Below are 14501 nucleotides of genomic sequence, written 5' to 3' on the forward strand. Positions count from 1 at the left end.
CAGTCAATATTAATTAAAAACAAAAAATCTGAAGGTTCTATCTCATGTAACAATGATACACTATCATAAATGAGGTCATCATAAATGCACATTATTGTCAAAACATATTTCTGTATTGAAAATATCAGGGATGCCAACATCAAAGGCTTCTCTTCCTATATATACATAAGTTACACATTTTTCTTTATTAAAATAGTGAAAAGGCCAGGCACAGTGGCACATAGCCTGTAATCCCAGTGGCTAAGGAGGCCGAGATGGGAGGATCGCAAGTTCAAAGCCAGCCTTAACAAAAGCGAGGACTAAGCAACTCAGTGAGATCCTGTCTCTAAATAAAATACAAAAAATGGCTGGGGATGTGGCTCAGTGACCAAGTCTCCTGAGTTCAATCCCCAGTGTCCCCCCACCCCCAAAAAATTAGAAAAAAAGCCCTATCCAAGGGATTCTCAACTCAGCCTGCTCATTCAATCATTTGAAAGACAAAACAAAGCCCTGATTGATTCCCCAAGATCCACCCAGGTTAATTTGGTCTGAATCTCAACAATAGAGCTCTGGAATCTGAAAATTTTTAAGCTTCCAGGGTGACTTCACTCAGCAGTTAGGAATCGCTCCATCAAGTCCCTTCTCTGGGCAATGGCTACCAGAACCAAGGGCCTAGAAAACCTGTCTTTCTCTGAGGTATGTTATATCACCCTTCTACACAAAGAACAAGTTTAAGAAATCTGGTTCTACTAAATTGAGGAATTACCTTCTCTCTCCTAAATTTACTGTCAGCTTATGAACTATTTCCTCTTACACTGAGAAAAATGTATGCAATCAGAAAATCCTTCCAAAAGCTCCAACCATATCACCCACACACAAAGATCTATGGTTAACCTCCTCACCTCTTTCCACAAATGAACTCTTCCATGCTTCCATTTGAGGCTAATCCCTGCACTTAAGTCCTTGATTTCATTCCCTCTCACCTCCTCAAAAATATATGCTATAGAAACTCCTCCACTCACCATCACCTTTCCCTGTCTGCTAATTCATTATCATGAACATAAAAACATCATGAAAAATGCTCTTATCTTAAAACGACTGCAACAAAACCCTCTTTGATACCACAATGAGTCTAGCTACCTCCTCTCGTTTCTGTTATCCTTACAACAAAATTCCCCCCAAATACTCAGGATCTCTGACTACTCTCGTTTGCTGTTGAATCCACTCCCACCAGGCATTTTACTCCACAGCCCACTTGTTACAGTTTGGATATGAGGTGGTTCCCAGAAAAGCTCACAGTAGACTATACAGGAATGTTAAGCAAAACAATGAGATTATGGCAGTTGCAACACAATCAAGGATTCATCTATTTGTCGGATTAGTAATTTGAATGGATTACTGTGTAAGTGTAGACATGGAACTTGGCTCAAGGAAGCAGGTCACTGGAAGGGGTGGGGGGGCGTGTTCTTGGGGATGATGTACTTGTTCCTGGCTCCTTGTGCTCTCTTGGCTTCCTGGCTGCCATGAGCTGAGCAGCCTTCCTGTGTCACACCCTTCCACCAGATGTTCTTTCTCACCTCAAGCCCAGAGTAGTGGAGTTGGCCAATCATGAACTGAATCTATTAAACCATGAGCCCAAAATAAACTTTTCTACCCTCCAAGTTGTTCTTGTCTGGTCTTTTGGTCACAGTGATGAAAAGCTGACCAACATACCTCTGAATCTATTCTTGCCAATATCACCAATGACCAACATTTTGTTAGTCAATGGCCTCACTCATCTTACATGATTCAGCAGCAACATTTTTTCTTCTTTCAGTATTAGGGATACCAAACCCGGAACCTGGCACATGCTAGGCAAGCATTCTACCACTGAGCTATATCCCCAGTCCCAGTCTCTTTTGTTTTTTAATTGGTAAACAGCGTTTCACCAAGTTGCCAGGCTGTCCTGGAACTTGAGATTCTCCTGCCTCACCCTCCCAAGTCACTGTATTATAGACATGAGCCACCACACTCAGCTTGGGAGCATTAGACAAAGTGGAGCATTCCCTTCTCCTTGAAACATGGCCTTCAGATAGCTCTATCTTCCTGGCTACTTCTCCGGTGAACTAGTTTTTCCTCATCTCTTAAACATTTAAATGGAGTGTCCCACGGTTCATACTTTGGACCTCTTTACTTCTCTGTTGGCCCCATAGATTTCATTCATACTCCTAGTTTCCTAAATGCTCTATGTGCTAAATAGTCTCAAATTTGTAGCTCAGTGGAGGAGCACTTGCCTAGCATGTTTGAGGCACTGGGTATGATTCTTAGCACCACATATAAATAAATAAAATTTAAAAATCCATTGACAACTAGGAATATTTTTTAAAAACAATTTATATCTCCAGCCCAGACCTCTGTCTTGGAATCTAGACTAACATTCTCAACTACACTTAAATCACTATTTAGAGGTCTAATGCATACCTCAAAGTTAAAATCTACCAAATGGAACTCCAAATGATCTTCCTCCAATTTTATCATCTTGTAGCCTTCTCCTTCTTAGTGAATGACAACCCAATCTTATAGGTACCCAGGATGAAAGCCTTAGTACCACCTCCTCTCCTCGCCTACTCTCTCACCACAGACTTAATGCCACTGCCTTTACCATCAAAATAAAGCCAGAATCTGACCATCTCTCTCAACTCTGCTCCTATAATCCTGAGTCATACACCATCAATGCTCACCAAAATGACTGTCAATAGCCTCCTAAATGGTTCACACCCCCTTGCCTTTGTCCTCCAAGGTCAATTCTAAGCACAGCAGCCAAACTCATCATATTAAATGCAAGCATCATATTTACTAGCTTTTCCCTTTCAACAAGACCAGTGTCCTTTCCCTGACCTATGAAGTCCTACATAAGCAGATCTCTGTTATTTCTGTCTTTACCTTCTACTCTTCTCCTTCCTCATTCTGATCCAGCCAACCTGGTCTCCATTCTGCGCCTTGGGAAAACCAGATTTATTCTAACCTTCCCTTTGTTGCCTAATTCAAGTTCTGATTAAATGTTATCTCCTCAGTGACACTTTGCTAGCTAGCTTATTTAAACATGCATATATATCTTAAGCACTTCCTATTTCCTGATTGTTTTTTGCAATGCTTAGTAATGGTTCTCTGGGTTCAAAGCCTGACCTTGCCACTTATTTGCTATATGATTTTGGGAAAATTACTTAACTTCTGTGTTTCAGTTTCCTTGTAAGTAAAATGGGGAGAATAACACTATCAATGATAGTATCAATGATAAGGGTGCTTTGAGATTTACTTAGGATCATAAGTTTAAAAGCCTACCTTTGTAAAACCATGATTCAGCCTTCATTTCACTTTATCATCATTATTATATGAAACACCACATAATTTATCAATTTATTTTGTTATCTGCTCACTCTCTCTTAAAAGTTAGTTCCCTGGGCCACAAATTCACTTAATGCTGTATTCTCAGTGACTAGAACAGAGACTCTGTCTGACAAAATACAAAAGCTATAAAACTTGAAATGGAACCACCATTTGATGTAGGTATCCCACTCCTAAGTTTATACCCCCCAAGAACTTAAAGTCAGCATATTACAGTGATACAGCTACAGAGCAGCACAATTCATAATAGCTAAACTATGGAACCAATCTAGATGGCCTTCAATAGATGAATGACAAAGAAAATGTGGTATATATACACAATGGAATATTACTCAGCCTTAAAGAAGAATAATATTATGACATTTGCCAGTAAATGGATGGAACTAGAGAATATTATGCTAAGTGAAATAAGCCAATTCGAAAGAATCAATGACGGAATGTTTTCTCGATATTCAGATTCTAATTCACAATAAAGGGGGAGGGGAACATTGGTAATTTGGATGAGACAGAGGGGAGTGAAGGGAAGGGTAGGGACATGGGGATAGGAATAATTGTAAAATGAATTGGACATTATTGCCCTATGTGCATATATGATTACATAACCTGTGTAACTCTACATTATGTACAACCAGACAAATGAGAAGTTATACTCCATTTATGTATGATGTATCAAAATGCATTTTACTGTCCTGTATAATTAATGAGAATGTTTGTGTGTGTTTGTGTGTGGTGTGTGTATGTGTGTGTGTGTAAAAGATATCTACTGATTTAGAGATTCAACAACCTTATGTTGGGTTTGAACACTAACATGGATCCTCTAGGTGTGTATTTTTTTTTCTATTTCTAATTGAACTTACCTGTGGCATCCATATCAATACAAATAAAATTTCTTTTTATATCTGAACCCTACTGTTTCTAATGCATACCCTTGGTTTGCTTACCTACACATGTAACCCTGTCAGTTCACCTCGGGTCCTCCAGGCTCTACCTTCCTCTGTACTGTTAGGATTAACCTAAACCACAGGCTGCACTGCTTCTAAGCAGCCTCAACCTGTTTCACTACCACCTGAAGGGGAATCTGCACTTTTAACAAGGATCCACCAGGTGCTTCGTATAAAGATTAGGAACCACTAAGTCCAACTCCTTGTAACTTCTTGTTCACTTTCCAGCCTTTGGGAAAAACTGACCCACTCAATGTGGCAGGTGCTCTTCCATTATTGTCTACAGCCAGTGGTTTACTCTCTGTTCCGTGCTTACAAGCATTTACCAAGTCATCTAGGCAACTCGACCACTGTAGAAGAAAATCACCTTTCCTTTAAATAACTACAAATTATAGGCCAGGCTCAGTGGCACACACCTGTAATCCCAGAAGCTCAGAAGGCTGAGGCAGGAAGCATTGTGAATTCAAGGCCAGCCTCAGCAACTTAGAGGCCCTAAGCAACTTAATGAAACCCTGTCTCTAATTAAAATATAAAAGGGGCTGGGGATGTGGCTCCATGGTTAAATGTCCCTAGGTTCAATCCCTGGTACCAAAAAAAAAGAGGAAAAAAAAATACAAATTATAAATACTAATTAAAATATCACAGCAATAAGTTAAATCTGGAGCATTAGAATAAACCAGACCTTTCTTTTTTAATAGCTTCTCATCAAATCATGATATTTACTTCAGATAGAAAGAACACAGAGAAGCCAAAGAGAACAAGACCCAAGTCTGATGAATTCTGACTTCTTTCAGGGCCCGGAAGCACAAGCATACCTGGTAATTCATGATGGCACGTAAACACATGATGCAGACATGAACATCATCTTTCTTACTCACTAATCTTGAATTCTTCAGAGTTCTTCTGCTGGGCAAAGTATTATATCTACAAATAAAAACAGAAACACAAACCGATAGGTTTCTTTCTTAGCATAGGCACGTGTACTATAAAAAACGGATATTATTTTCTTCATTAACCCACACTTACATAACAACTGCAGGTTAAGAACACCAACAACAAACCCATCACCACAAAGCTATTTCCATAGACTGTGAAACCCACATGTTTCTGAGGACTGGTGATGAGCTTTTCATGCCAGATACCTAGAGACAATGAAAGACAACCCCTCTCACAGTAATAACAAATCAAACTGTATGTGAGATTGAGTAAAAATCCCAGCCTCCTATCAGCAGGCCACATGAGGTATGCATAGGCAATCTCTGCTATTAACAAGGGAGGGGGTGACACTTAGCTTAGACCTAGGCCCCCAATTATTTGTCCTAATTATAACTGCACAAACTACTGCTCTCAGGTGTCCCTGCTTTGGGAATTACTCCTAGACATTTATTAGTGACTTTAATGTGTCACTGTGATATTAGATTGACAAATTAACATGGTGCATGTAGAAAAGATAATAACATTGAAAGCTTTAATACAAACTTTATTTAAAGAGGAGGAGGAGGAGAAGGGAGAAATCTCTATCAAAAGTCTAATATTGTATATTTGTTGATTGACTGTATGTCCTCTTCTGCTAAGTATCTGTTCAGTTCCTTGGCCCATTTATTGATTGAGTAATTTGGTTTTTTGAGTTTTCAATAGCTTCTCATCAAATCTTGATATTTTTGAGTTCTTTATATATCCTGGAGATTAGCGCTCTGATGTGCATGTAAAATTTGCTCCCATGAGTGTGGTAAAAATTTGCTCCCATTCTGTAGGCTCTCTATTCACCTCACCGATGGTGTCTTTTGCTGAGAAGAAGCTTTTTAGTTTGAATCCATCCCATTTATTGATTCTTGATTTTATTTCTTGTGCTATAGGAGTCTTATTAAGGAAGTTGGGGCCTAATCCAACATATTTAGCAATTAGAGAAATGCAAATCAAAACTTCTCTAAGATTTTATCTTACTCCAGTCAGAATGGCAGCTATTAAGAATACAAACAACCAACAAGTTTTGGTGAAGATATGGGGGGAAAGGCACATTCATATATTCCTGGTAGTACTGCAAATTGGTGCAGTATGAAGATTCCTTGGAAAACTTGGAAGGAAACCACCATTTGACCCACCTGTCTCACTCCTTGGTTATACCCAAAGGACTTAAAATCAGTGTACAACAGAGACACAGCTAATGTTTATAGCAGCACAATTCAAAATAGCAAAATTGTGGAACCAACCTAGATGCCCTTCAGTAAATAAAAAAACTATGGTGTATATACACAATGGAATATTACTCAACATTAAAAGAGAATAAAATCATGGCACTTACAGGTAAATGGATGGAGTTGGAGAATATTATGCTAAGTGAAGTTAGCCAATCCCCCCCCAAAAAAATGCTGAATGTTTTCTCTGATATGAGGATGCTGATCCACAATGGGGATTGTGAGGGGGGGAGCGGGAATCATGGGAGGAATGGAGAAACTTTAGATAGGGCAAAGGGGATGGAGGGAAAGGAAGAGGGCATGGGGGCAGGAAAGACGGTGGAATGAGATGGGACATCATTACCTTAAGTACATGTATGAAGACACGAATGGTGTGACTCTATGTACATCTAGAGACATGAAAAATTGTGCTCTATATGTGTAATGTGAGTTGGAATGCAGTCTACTGTCATATACAACAAATTAAGATTTTTTAAAAAGTCTAGGGGCTGGGGTTGTGGCCCAGTGGCAGAGTGCTTGCCTCTCACACGTGAGGCACTAGGTTTGATCCTCAGCACCACATAAAAATAACTAAACAAAGATATTGTGTCCATGTATAACTGAAAAAAAAAAAAATTTAAAGTCTAATATTGTTTGGCTGAACAAAAATTTCATTTTCTATTCAAAAACTACCAAACATGGATAATTCTTTCAAATAAGGCTGCTAGTGAACCAAATACATTTTTGAAAAGCACTTTGATCAATCACTTGCCTCACTAAACCTGAATGTGTAAAAGGTAGTTTGCTCACACTAATTTTGAGAAGGTAGCTCCATTAAGGGACTTTCTGCTTTATTTATACTTTGAAATAAAATCTCAGCAATAGAAGCTGACTCCACTCAGTTCTGAATGCAAAAGCAAAAAAAATTGAGATTAAACAAACAAGTTGGGGTTTTGGTGTAAGTAAGACCAATTTCAGCATCTAAAATTCAACTTTAAAATGTGTCACTCATCCATAACCCAGCATGACTGTTGACACATGTCTCGGAGTCTCACAGACAGCGGCACAACTTCTAAAATGTCCATGCAGCCAATCCATCCTAAGCCTACATGATGCTCTTAGATTCTTCCTTTCCCCTACATACAGTTATGTTAATCTCAGCTTTATATTTCTTTAATGGAATCACCTATTATATACATGGTAGTTTATTCGAGGCATAGTTTTCATTTTTAATTAAAGGCAACAACCACTAACCTAAAATGAAGTCACCTGAAATTTAAAAAGCAAAGAGGATTTCATATTTCCCTTTGCTAAAGTATATTTATGCATGGTGATGATTATAGAAGATACACAGATCAAAGCAAACTACTCTCTAAGGAAGATTGGTTAGTTTCCTCTATACCTTTCTTTATTTCTGCTTCACTTCCCCGCACCCCCCAAAAAAAAATCTTAATTAAAGTTAAGCAAGCCTACACATTTCATTGTGTTTCCTCAAATGTGTAAAGTAATATAGCACATTCATTTCTTTATTGAGCCAATTCTTGATATATGCTATACCAAATCTCTAAGAAGCCACAATGTCTTTACCACTATTTTTCACAATGCAGAAACCACAAAAAATAATTAGAATAATATACTACATACTGCATATTACAGAAAAGACTTCCACATGTTGTATTTTGTGGCTAACCTCAAATATATTTTTCTGGGTCAAGATAATATATTTAACATGCAGACTTTGTTCATATTTAAAGAATTTAGAAAATATACAAGATATCAACAAAAACAATGAACGTTTATGAATGATATTTAATGCTAAAACAATACAGCTAAACTTTTTTTAAAATGAATGTTATTTGTTTTCAAAATTATTTTCTCAGGCTGAGGTTGTGGCTCAGTGGTAGAGAGCTTGCCTAACACATGCGGAGCCCTGGATTCGATCCTCAGCACCACATATAAATAAATAAATAAAGGTATTTCTCCATCTACAACTAAACAAAAGCATTTTTTAAATGTTATTTTCTCTAATTTTTCAATTATAGAAAAATAGACGTACAGTGCGGCACACGCCTGTAATCCCAGCTGTTTGGGGAGCTGAGGCAGAAGGATTGTGAGTTCAAAGCCAGCCTTAGCAGCAGCAAGGCACTAAGCAACTCAGTGAGACCCTGTCTCTAAATAAAATACAAAAAAGGGCTGGGGATGTGGCTCGGTGGTTGAGTGTCCCTGAGTTAAATCCCTGGTACCCACCTCCGTCCCCCCACCAAAAAAAGAAAAGAAAAATAGAATAGAAATAATAGGGAATATCTGAATTTGTATGTTTAAAATCATATCATTACAAATTTTTAAAACCCAACGCCACAACCAATAACAACAGAATCATAGTACTGACATCCGGATGAGATCCTTATCATTGACTCTATACCTTTTCTTATACAGATAAGTAAACTGAAGCCCTAAGAAGTTACATCCACGAGGAAAATAAGAAGAGTTTGGAATAGACTCCACCCCACGACTCCCCACTAGGAGTCAGGGCAATCACTTTCTACAAATTGTTTCTCATCAACTTGACTCATCAACAATCTGCTGGGTTATCGCATAAAAAAGCTACCGCCTACAGCCATCTGTGCAGGACAGTTTCTTCCCTAACATTCCTATCCAGTCATCCTGACAGCATTTTCTACTTCAATCCTATATAGATGTAATTTCCTGACTTGTCTAATTATTTTACCACAAAGGATTAAGACTTATTTGATGCAAACAGATCTGATCATCTACTGCAGAACATAGTGGATGATCAAACCACTTTGTAAGCAAGGTTTTCTTTTCAAATCTTAATTTCATACATCACTGATCAGGAAAGTAGGGATGTATTCTACATTTTTGAATCCTCATTATAAAAGAATTTCCTCCTGTTAAATAAAAGCATCCTGGAAAATGCCATAATCCTTTACCTCTAAAAATACAAAGTATTTTCTAGGAATGCAATTTGGGATTACGTAAATAGATACAGATTTCAGAGAAAGCCACGAATTAACGTACGTCGATCTATTCTTTAACATACACATCCTATGGAACTTGACAATCTTTGTAATTAGATATTTGGTTTGTGTGCTTTAATTATTCTTTCGGGGCGAGTGGGGGGGGTGCAATTTTAAATTTAGTTCCAATACACGATGTTGATACTATTGAATCAACACTTCCCTTAGGAGATAGTTTTAATAGATCCCCCAAGTCACTCACAATTTATTGGTCACTTTACTACTTTATCACTACAAAGACAATTGGACAAGGTGAGCAATCTAAAGGAAATGGGCTCTGGTTCCCTCCATCAGTCACAGAAAGTCAACCCAAATCTTTAAGTTGGTTTTATTAAACATCTACTGTTTATCCGAAACTTTGCAAAGTGTCAAAGAAAAATGAAAGATAAGGATATTGCTTCTGTTCTCAAGGACTTATCATGGAGTTTAGGGAAGAACGGGTAAGTACATAGCTAGCCCCTGCATTGAGATATGCTCTGTCCACAACCTGCCTATTTCACTGCATTTAGAAAGTGATGCATATGAACCCAATAACAACCCTTATATACCCACCAACACAGGATAACATGGTGGAGCGATGGTAGTCACATCTTTTCAAGTGAGAACACTATTTGCAAAGCACTGTCCTTAAAATCATCTCATAGTCAACCATTTCTTAAACAAGATAGATTTGACTGAGTTAACATAGACCTACTCAAAAGTTGTTTTTAAATAGAGCTGTCAGTCAACAACTAAATATGAAAGGAACAGAGAAACTGAGAGACAAGTATCATAAAGTTGACATGAAAATGGGCATAATCATGAAATATTACCAATGTAGATTTAAACTATCCTTGTCTTATTCAACAGTAGAATTATAAGTTACTTTCATTTGTGATTTTTGTCTATATTTTTACAGGCTAAATAAAATGGATGTGTATTACTTTTCCAAAAAAAGAAAAAGCAAAGTACATTGAAAAACTCTTTTAGATGGTCTAGGTATAAATCTACTTCTCAAGAGACAGCTAACAAGCTACCACAATCATAATGTCCTTCCCACCCCAAGCACCTGGCTCCTAGAGAACTCTAGGTAGAAGGTGGTCCCATTGTACCCTCATGAGCAAATTTTCAGATTTCTATGAAGAGACTAAAACCTATAACACCACATATGACAAACGAATCAAGTAGCATTAGAAAAAAGTCAGCTTTGAAAATCTTTTTCTCCTGGCATTGTAAATGTCTGCCTAGATGTTGATAGGCTGAACACAGTGATTAACTGTTTCTACAGAAAAAAGATGAGAGTAACTGACTACCAAGTGTGAGTCACACTGATTCATTTAGGCAGGGCTCGAATATCACAGCAGTTATCTGTCACCCATTAAAAAAATTCCAACAGCTCAAAAGAAACCAACAGCCAAGTAATCTATACAAAGTACTATTTCACAATTAAGTTCATATGATTCAACACACTATCTATCTCTGAAAGGACAGATAAGGTGGCCTGCATCCGGTCCTATGTCACAGCCCTTTAGGCTAAACTATTAGTCTTCTCCTTTCATAAGCAGTGATCATCCTAGTGGAGATTATGGGGATTAAGCAGGTGGCTCAGTGGGAGGTATGGGGGCCTCTGTGGTAAACTAATATCTTTTGTATGTATTCAGCTACTTAATTACCAAAAGTGAAATCCATTACTATATTTTCTTCTGAAGCTATTGTGACATCTTCATTTAAAACAGAGACTATCTGAACAGAATCAAATTGGAGATTGTCCCTCCAATTCATTGTGATTTATTTATAAAAGGCCCCAGTGAGAAGCATCAGTTTCTCCAAGTCTCCATGGATAAATCGAGGCAAATAAGGTTTATTCAGAACCCTCCTTTGTAATTTGTCTTGCCTGATCCCAGACTCTGTCAACAGCTAATGGCACTCTTTCCCTTCACGGAGATTTGAAATTGGCTTCTGAGACAATACACTCCCCTGGGTCCTCTTTCTCTTCACCAGTAGTTCTCAGATCTCACACACATCACAGCTTAATGGAGGTGGAGGAGGAGGCAGCAGAAGGGGAAGGGGGAGAAGTAGGGAGAAAAGAGTGGAAGGGAGAGGAGAAGAGTGAGAGGGGTTTTGAATGAGCTCCAACTCCATTCAGTTCCCTCCCAGGTTGCAGTTTTCCACTGTGAAGGCAGCTCCTGGCTTACAGGGCTACTGTGAACTAGAGAGAGAAGGGGGTGGGAATACAGCAAGTCAAGTGCCATAAAGCTTGATGTTCTTACTGAGATTCCAGGTTTTCTTTTCTGGGCTTTTTTTTTTTTTTTCTTTCCTTGCAGAGATACTCCCCGTTGCCTCAAAACTTTACTTAATTTTTAGACTTCTGAAAAAGCTTATTCTGGCAATATTTTTTTAACCTGCTTCCTCAACATTTTTATGGAGGAGAGCATTTTCAAAGGCCCTTCTTCAACCTTTTCCATCCTAACAGACTTTCAGAGATTGTGTGCTGTCTGTCTGCTCATTCTGAAGTGTAACAATGCTTTCAAGTTGATGGGAGAAGGTGGAAGAGGTACAGGAACAACTAGGTCTCTGGTGACTTGGAGCAGGTTCCCTGAGATGTGAGGATTTCCCAGTTCCAAAGGGAATGTGATACTGACAGAGGGACTGTGAAAACCCTGAAGCCCTAAGGCTGATTAGATAGTCCCTCTCAGAGCCTTTTTTTCTCCTAGGCTGGCAAGCAGAATTTTAGGGGTCCAGATGCCTATGTACAAAAAAGGGGGAGAGATTCCAGAAGCAGAAAACAGCCCTGAATTTAATTTTTGGAGGCCCTACCATATGAAGAAAAAGTAATAGGGAAGAGATATTTAGGAATATTTCTATGGAGGAAACTAACAGCATCAAAATTCTCAGGCTTTCTTCAGTATCAACTTCGAGAATTGCCCGCTATTTCCCCAAGGACTAAGCTAAAACCATACATTTTATCCCAGCATTTAACCACAAGATCCTGTCTTGGAAGAACTGCCATTCAGAATTCACAAAGCCTTTTGAATGTGGAAACATCATAAAACTGAAGATGAAAACCAAACTGAAGCTATTCTAATCACTTATATTAGTTTTAAATATATTTTAACATGCACACACATGTAACTATTTCATACACAGTACTTAACTTTATGTGAAGTAATAATTAATGAACAAGTGCTAAGTCAATGCAAATGAGTAGGCATAAGAAACAACAATCTTTGTATACATCTCTTATGTAGCCTATACAGAATATTTCCTGTTTGGTACTATGGTGGCATTTGCCACCTACACCATGTACTTCATAGTTGACAATAAATCTGCCAAGAAACACATACTACAAGGAAAGAAGGTATTTCTGTTTTGAGAGTCCTTCAGAATGACTGATTAGTGAGCTTCCACCATGCAAGCCAAACCTAAATTTTTGACTCAAGATGACAAAAGGAAGTCCAGACCAGCCAAGAAAACCCAGAGACATAGCTCTTTTGAATTTGCTTAAATCTGTCAATGGAAAATAATAACTGCTTTGAGGAAACAAGAATGACCATGACACAGGAACACAATCTCAAGTTAACAACATAAGCTCCCAAAGGACATGGTTCTCTCATCAACAGGCTATATACTTTTATAGTCCCCCCAAAAGTAGGCATAGTCATCAGGAAAATAAACTACAAAACAGTGGGAAAATCTTATACAAGATTCACATGTTTCTCTCAATAAAATTGGGAACATTCCTACAGGATTCAGGCACCAGCTCATCTTAATACCAGCCTTAAGGTTGGGAGAGGTTAACATACTATCAAGCTTAACATACTATCCAGTGCTAGGTCAGACACAGAGGCCAGCGAAATGGCTTTCAAAAAGGACCAAAAATACACCAACTCAACTTTGTCTTCCCAATCTACTCCATTTCTCCATAAGGTCTGGATGCTCCAATCAGCAAAATTCAAACAACCTGGAAGCACAATACAAAAGCAGCCTTTATAGAATATTTGAGTTCACAGGTAAGGATTAGATACACAGAAATATCTCTTGCCAGATACAGGCTCATAGCCTGAATTCATTATGCTCGTTAAATTTCTGGTTAAAGCCATGTCTTCCTGTCCTAAAATCACTATCGATCAACAGTCAGTCCAACAAAGGAAGTTACGGTAATTTTGAGCTGCTCCCTCATAGGAATATAAAGCACACTGATAATAAACTTAAGCCTAAGTGATAAGCGGTGTGCATATGATAATCTGGGAGCATAATAGAAAGACCTCCTCAGCAAAAAGCTTGGTAAGAAACACTGAATTTGTTCAGAGATCTAAATCTATAAAGCCCCAAGAACTTAGTAAACACCAAAAAATGGAAGCTGTTCTTCACCCAGAGATGACCTAAGTCTTGATTATCCATCTGCTGTCTCAGAAACACATATATATTTGCAGGCATTTAGGCAGATTCTAGTATGGAGTTATGTACACATCTGTCTCTCCCTCTATACTTCTAATGCACAAAGACTGCATATTACTGTAGAACCTTGAATAAATGTTTCCTGAACTGACCTAATCATGCTCTCCCAGAGTCTGGCCAAAAAAAAAAAAAAAAGTTTTCAAAAGCCTTTTATAGAACTTACATGTCAACATTTGTGAGATTCATATTATCTAGGTCATAATGGCAATTATTAAAAATTGAGTCCCCCCACCCTTGCAAAAAAGTATTTTCAGTCTTTCAAACTATTCAGATAATAAACTAATATCTACCTATAAATATAGTAATTAGATCTCTCTTGGAAGCTGATGTAAGGGTTGAATCCAACGGGAAGGCAACACCAATGGGGCATGTTACACAATTTGGCAGAACTGTACTAGTCATTTATGGTTCCAAGGTCTGGGCTAACAGTACTTTCACCAAGATTTGAGGTTTTAGGTTTCCCCTCGCTTACCCTTCAGACATGACATCACTTGGGCATATTTTTTTCTGTCAATTAAACTCATAAAATATATGATGTTTAAAAATGA

The 14501-nt window shown here is 38.1% G+C and overlaps 1 protein-coding gene across 3 annotated transcripts in view; it reads right to left on the reverse strand.

Annotated features, from left to right (window-relative positions):
- Positions 1-14501, reverse strand: part of Fmnl2 (formin like 2) — a 282989-nt gene that overhangs the window by 60286 nt on the left and 208202 nt on the right. For all 3 annotated transcript variants that reach the window (XM_076865569.1, XM_076865571.1, XM_076865570.1), the window contains exon 7: positions 5120-5228. In XM_076865569.1, the coding sequence (XP_076721684.1) occupies positions 5120-5228 (109 nt within the window). The remainder of the gene's footprint in view (positions 1-5119; positions 5229-14501) is intronic.

The sequence above is a fragment of the Callospermophilus lateralis genome, chromosome 9 (genome assembly GCF_048772815.1).
Source record: "Callospermophilus lateralis isolate mCalLat2 chromosome 9, mCalLat2.hap1, whole genome shotgun sequence".
Classification (NCBI taxonomy): domain Eukaryota; kingdom Metazoa; phylum Chordata; class Mammalia; order Rodentia; family Sciuridae; genus Callospermophilus; species Callospermophilus lateralis.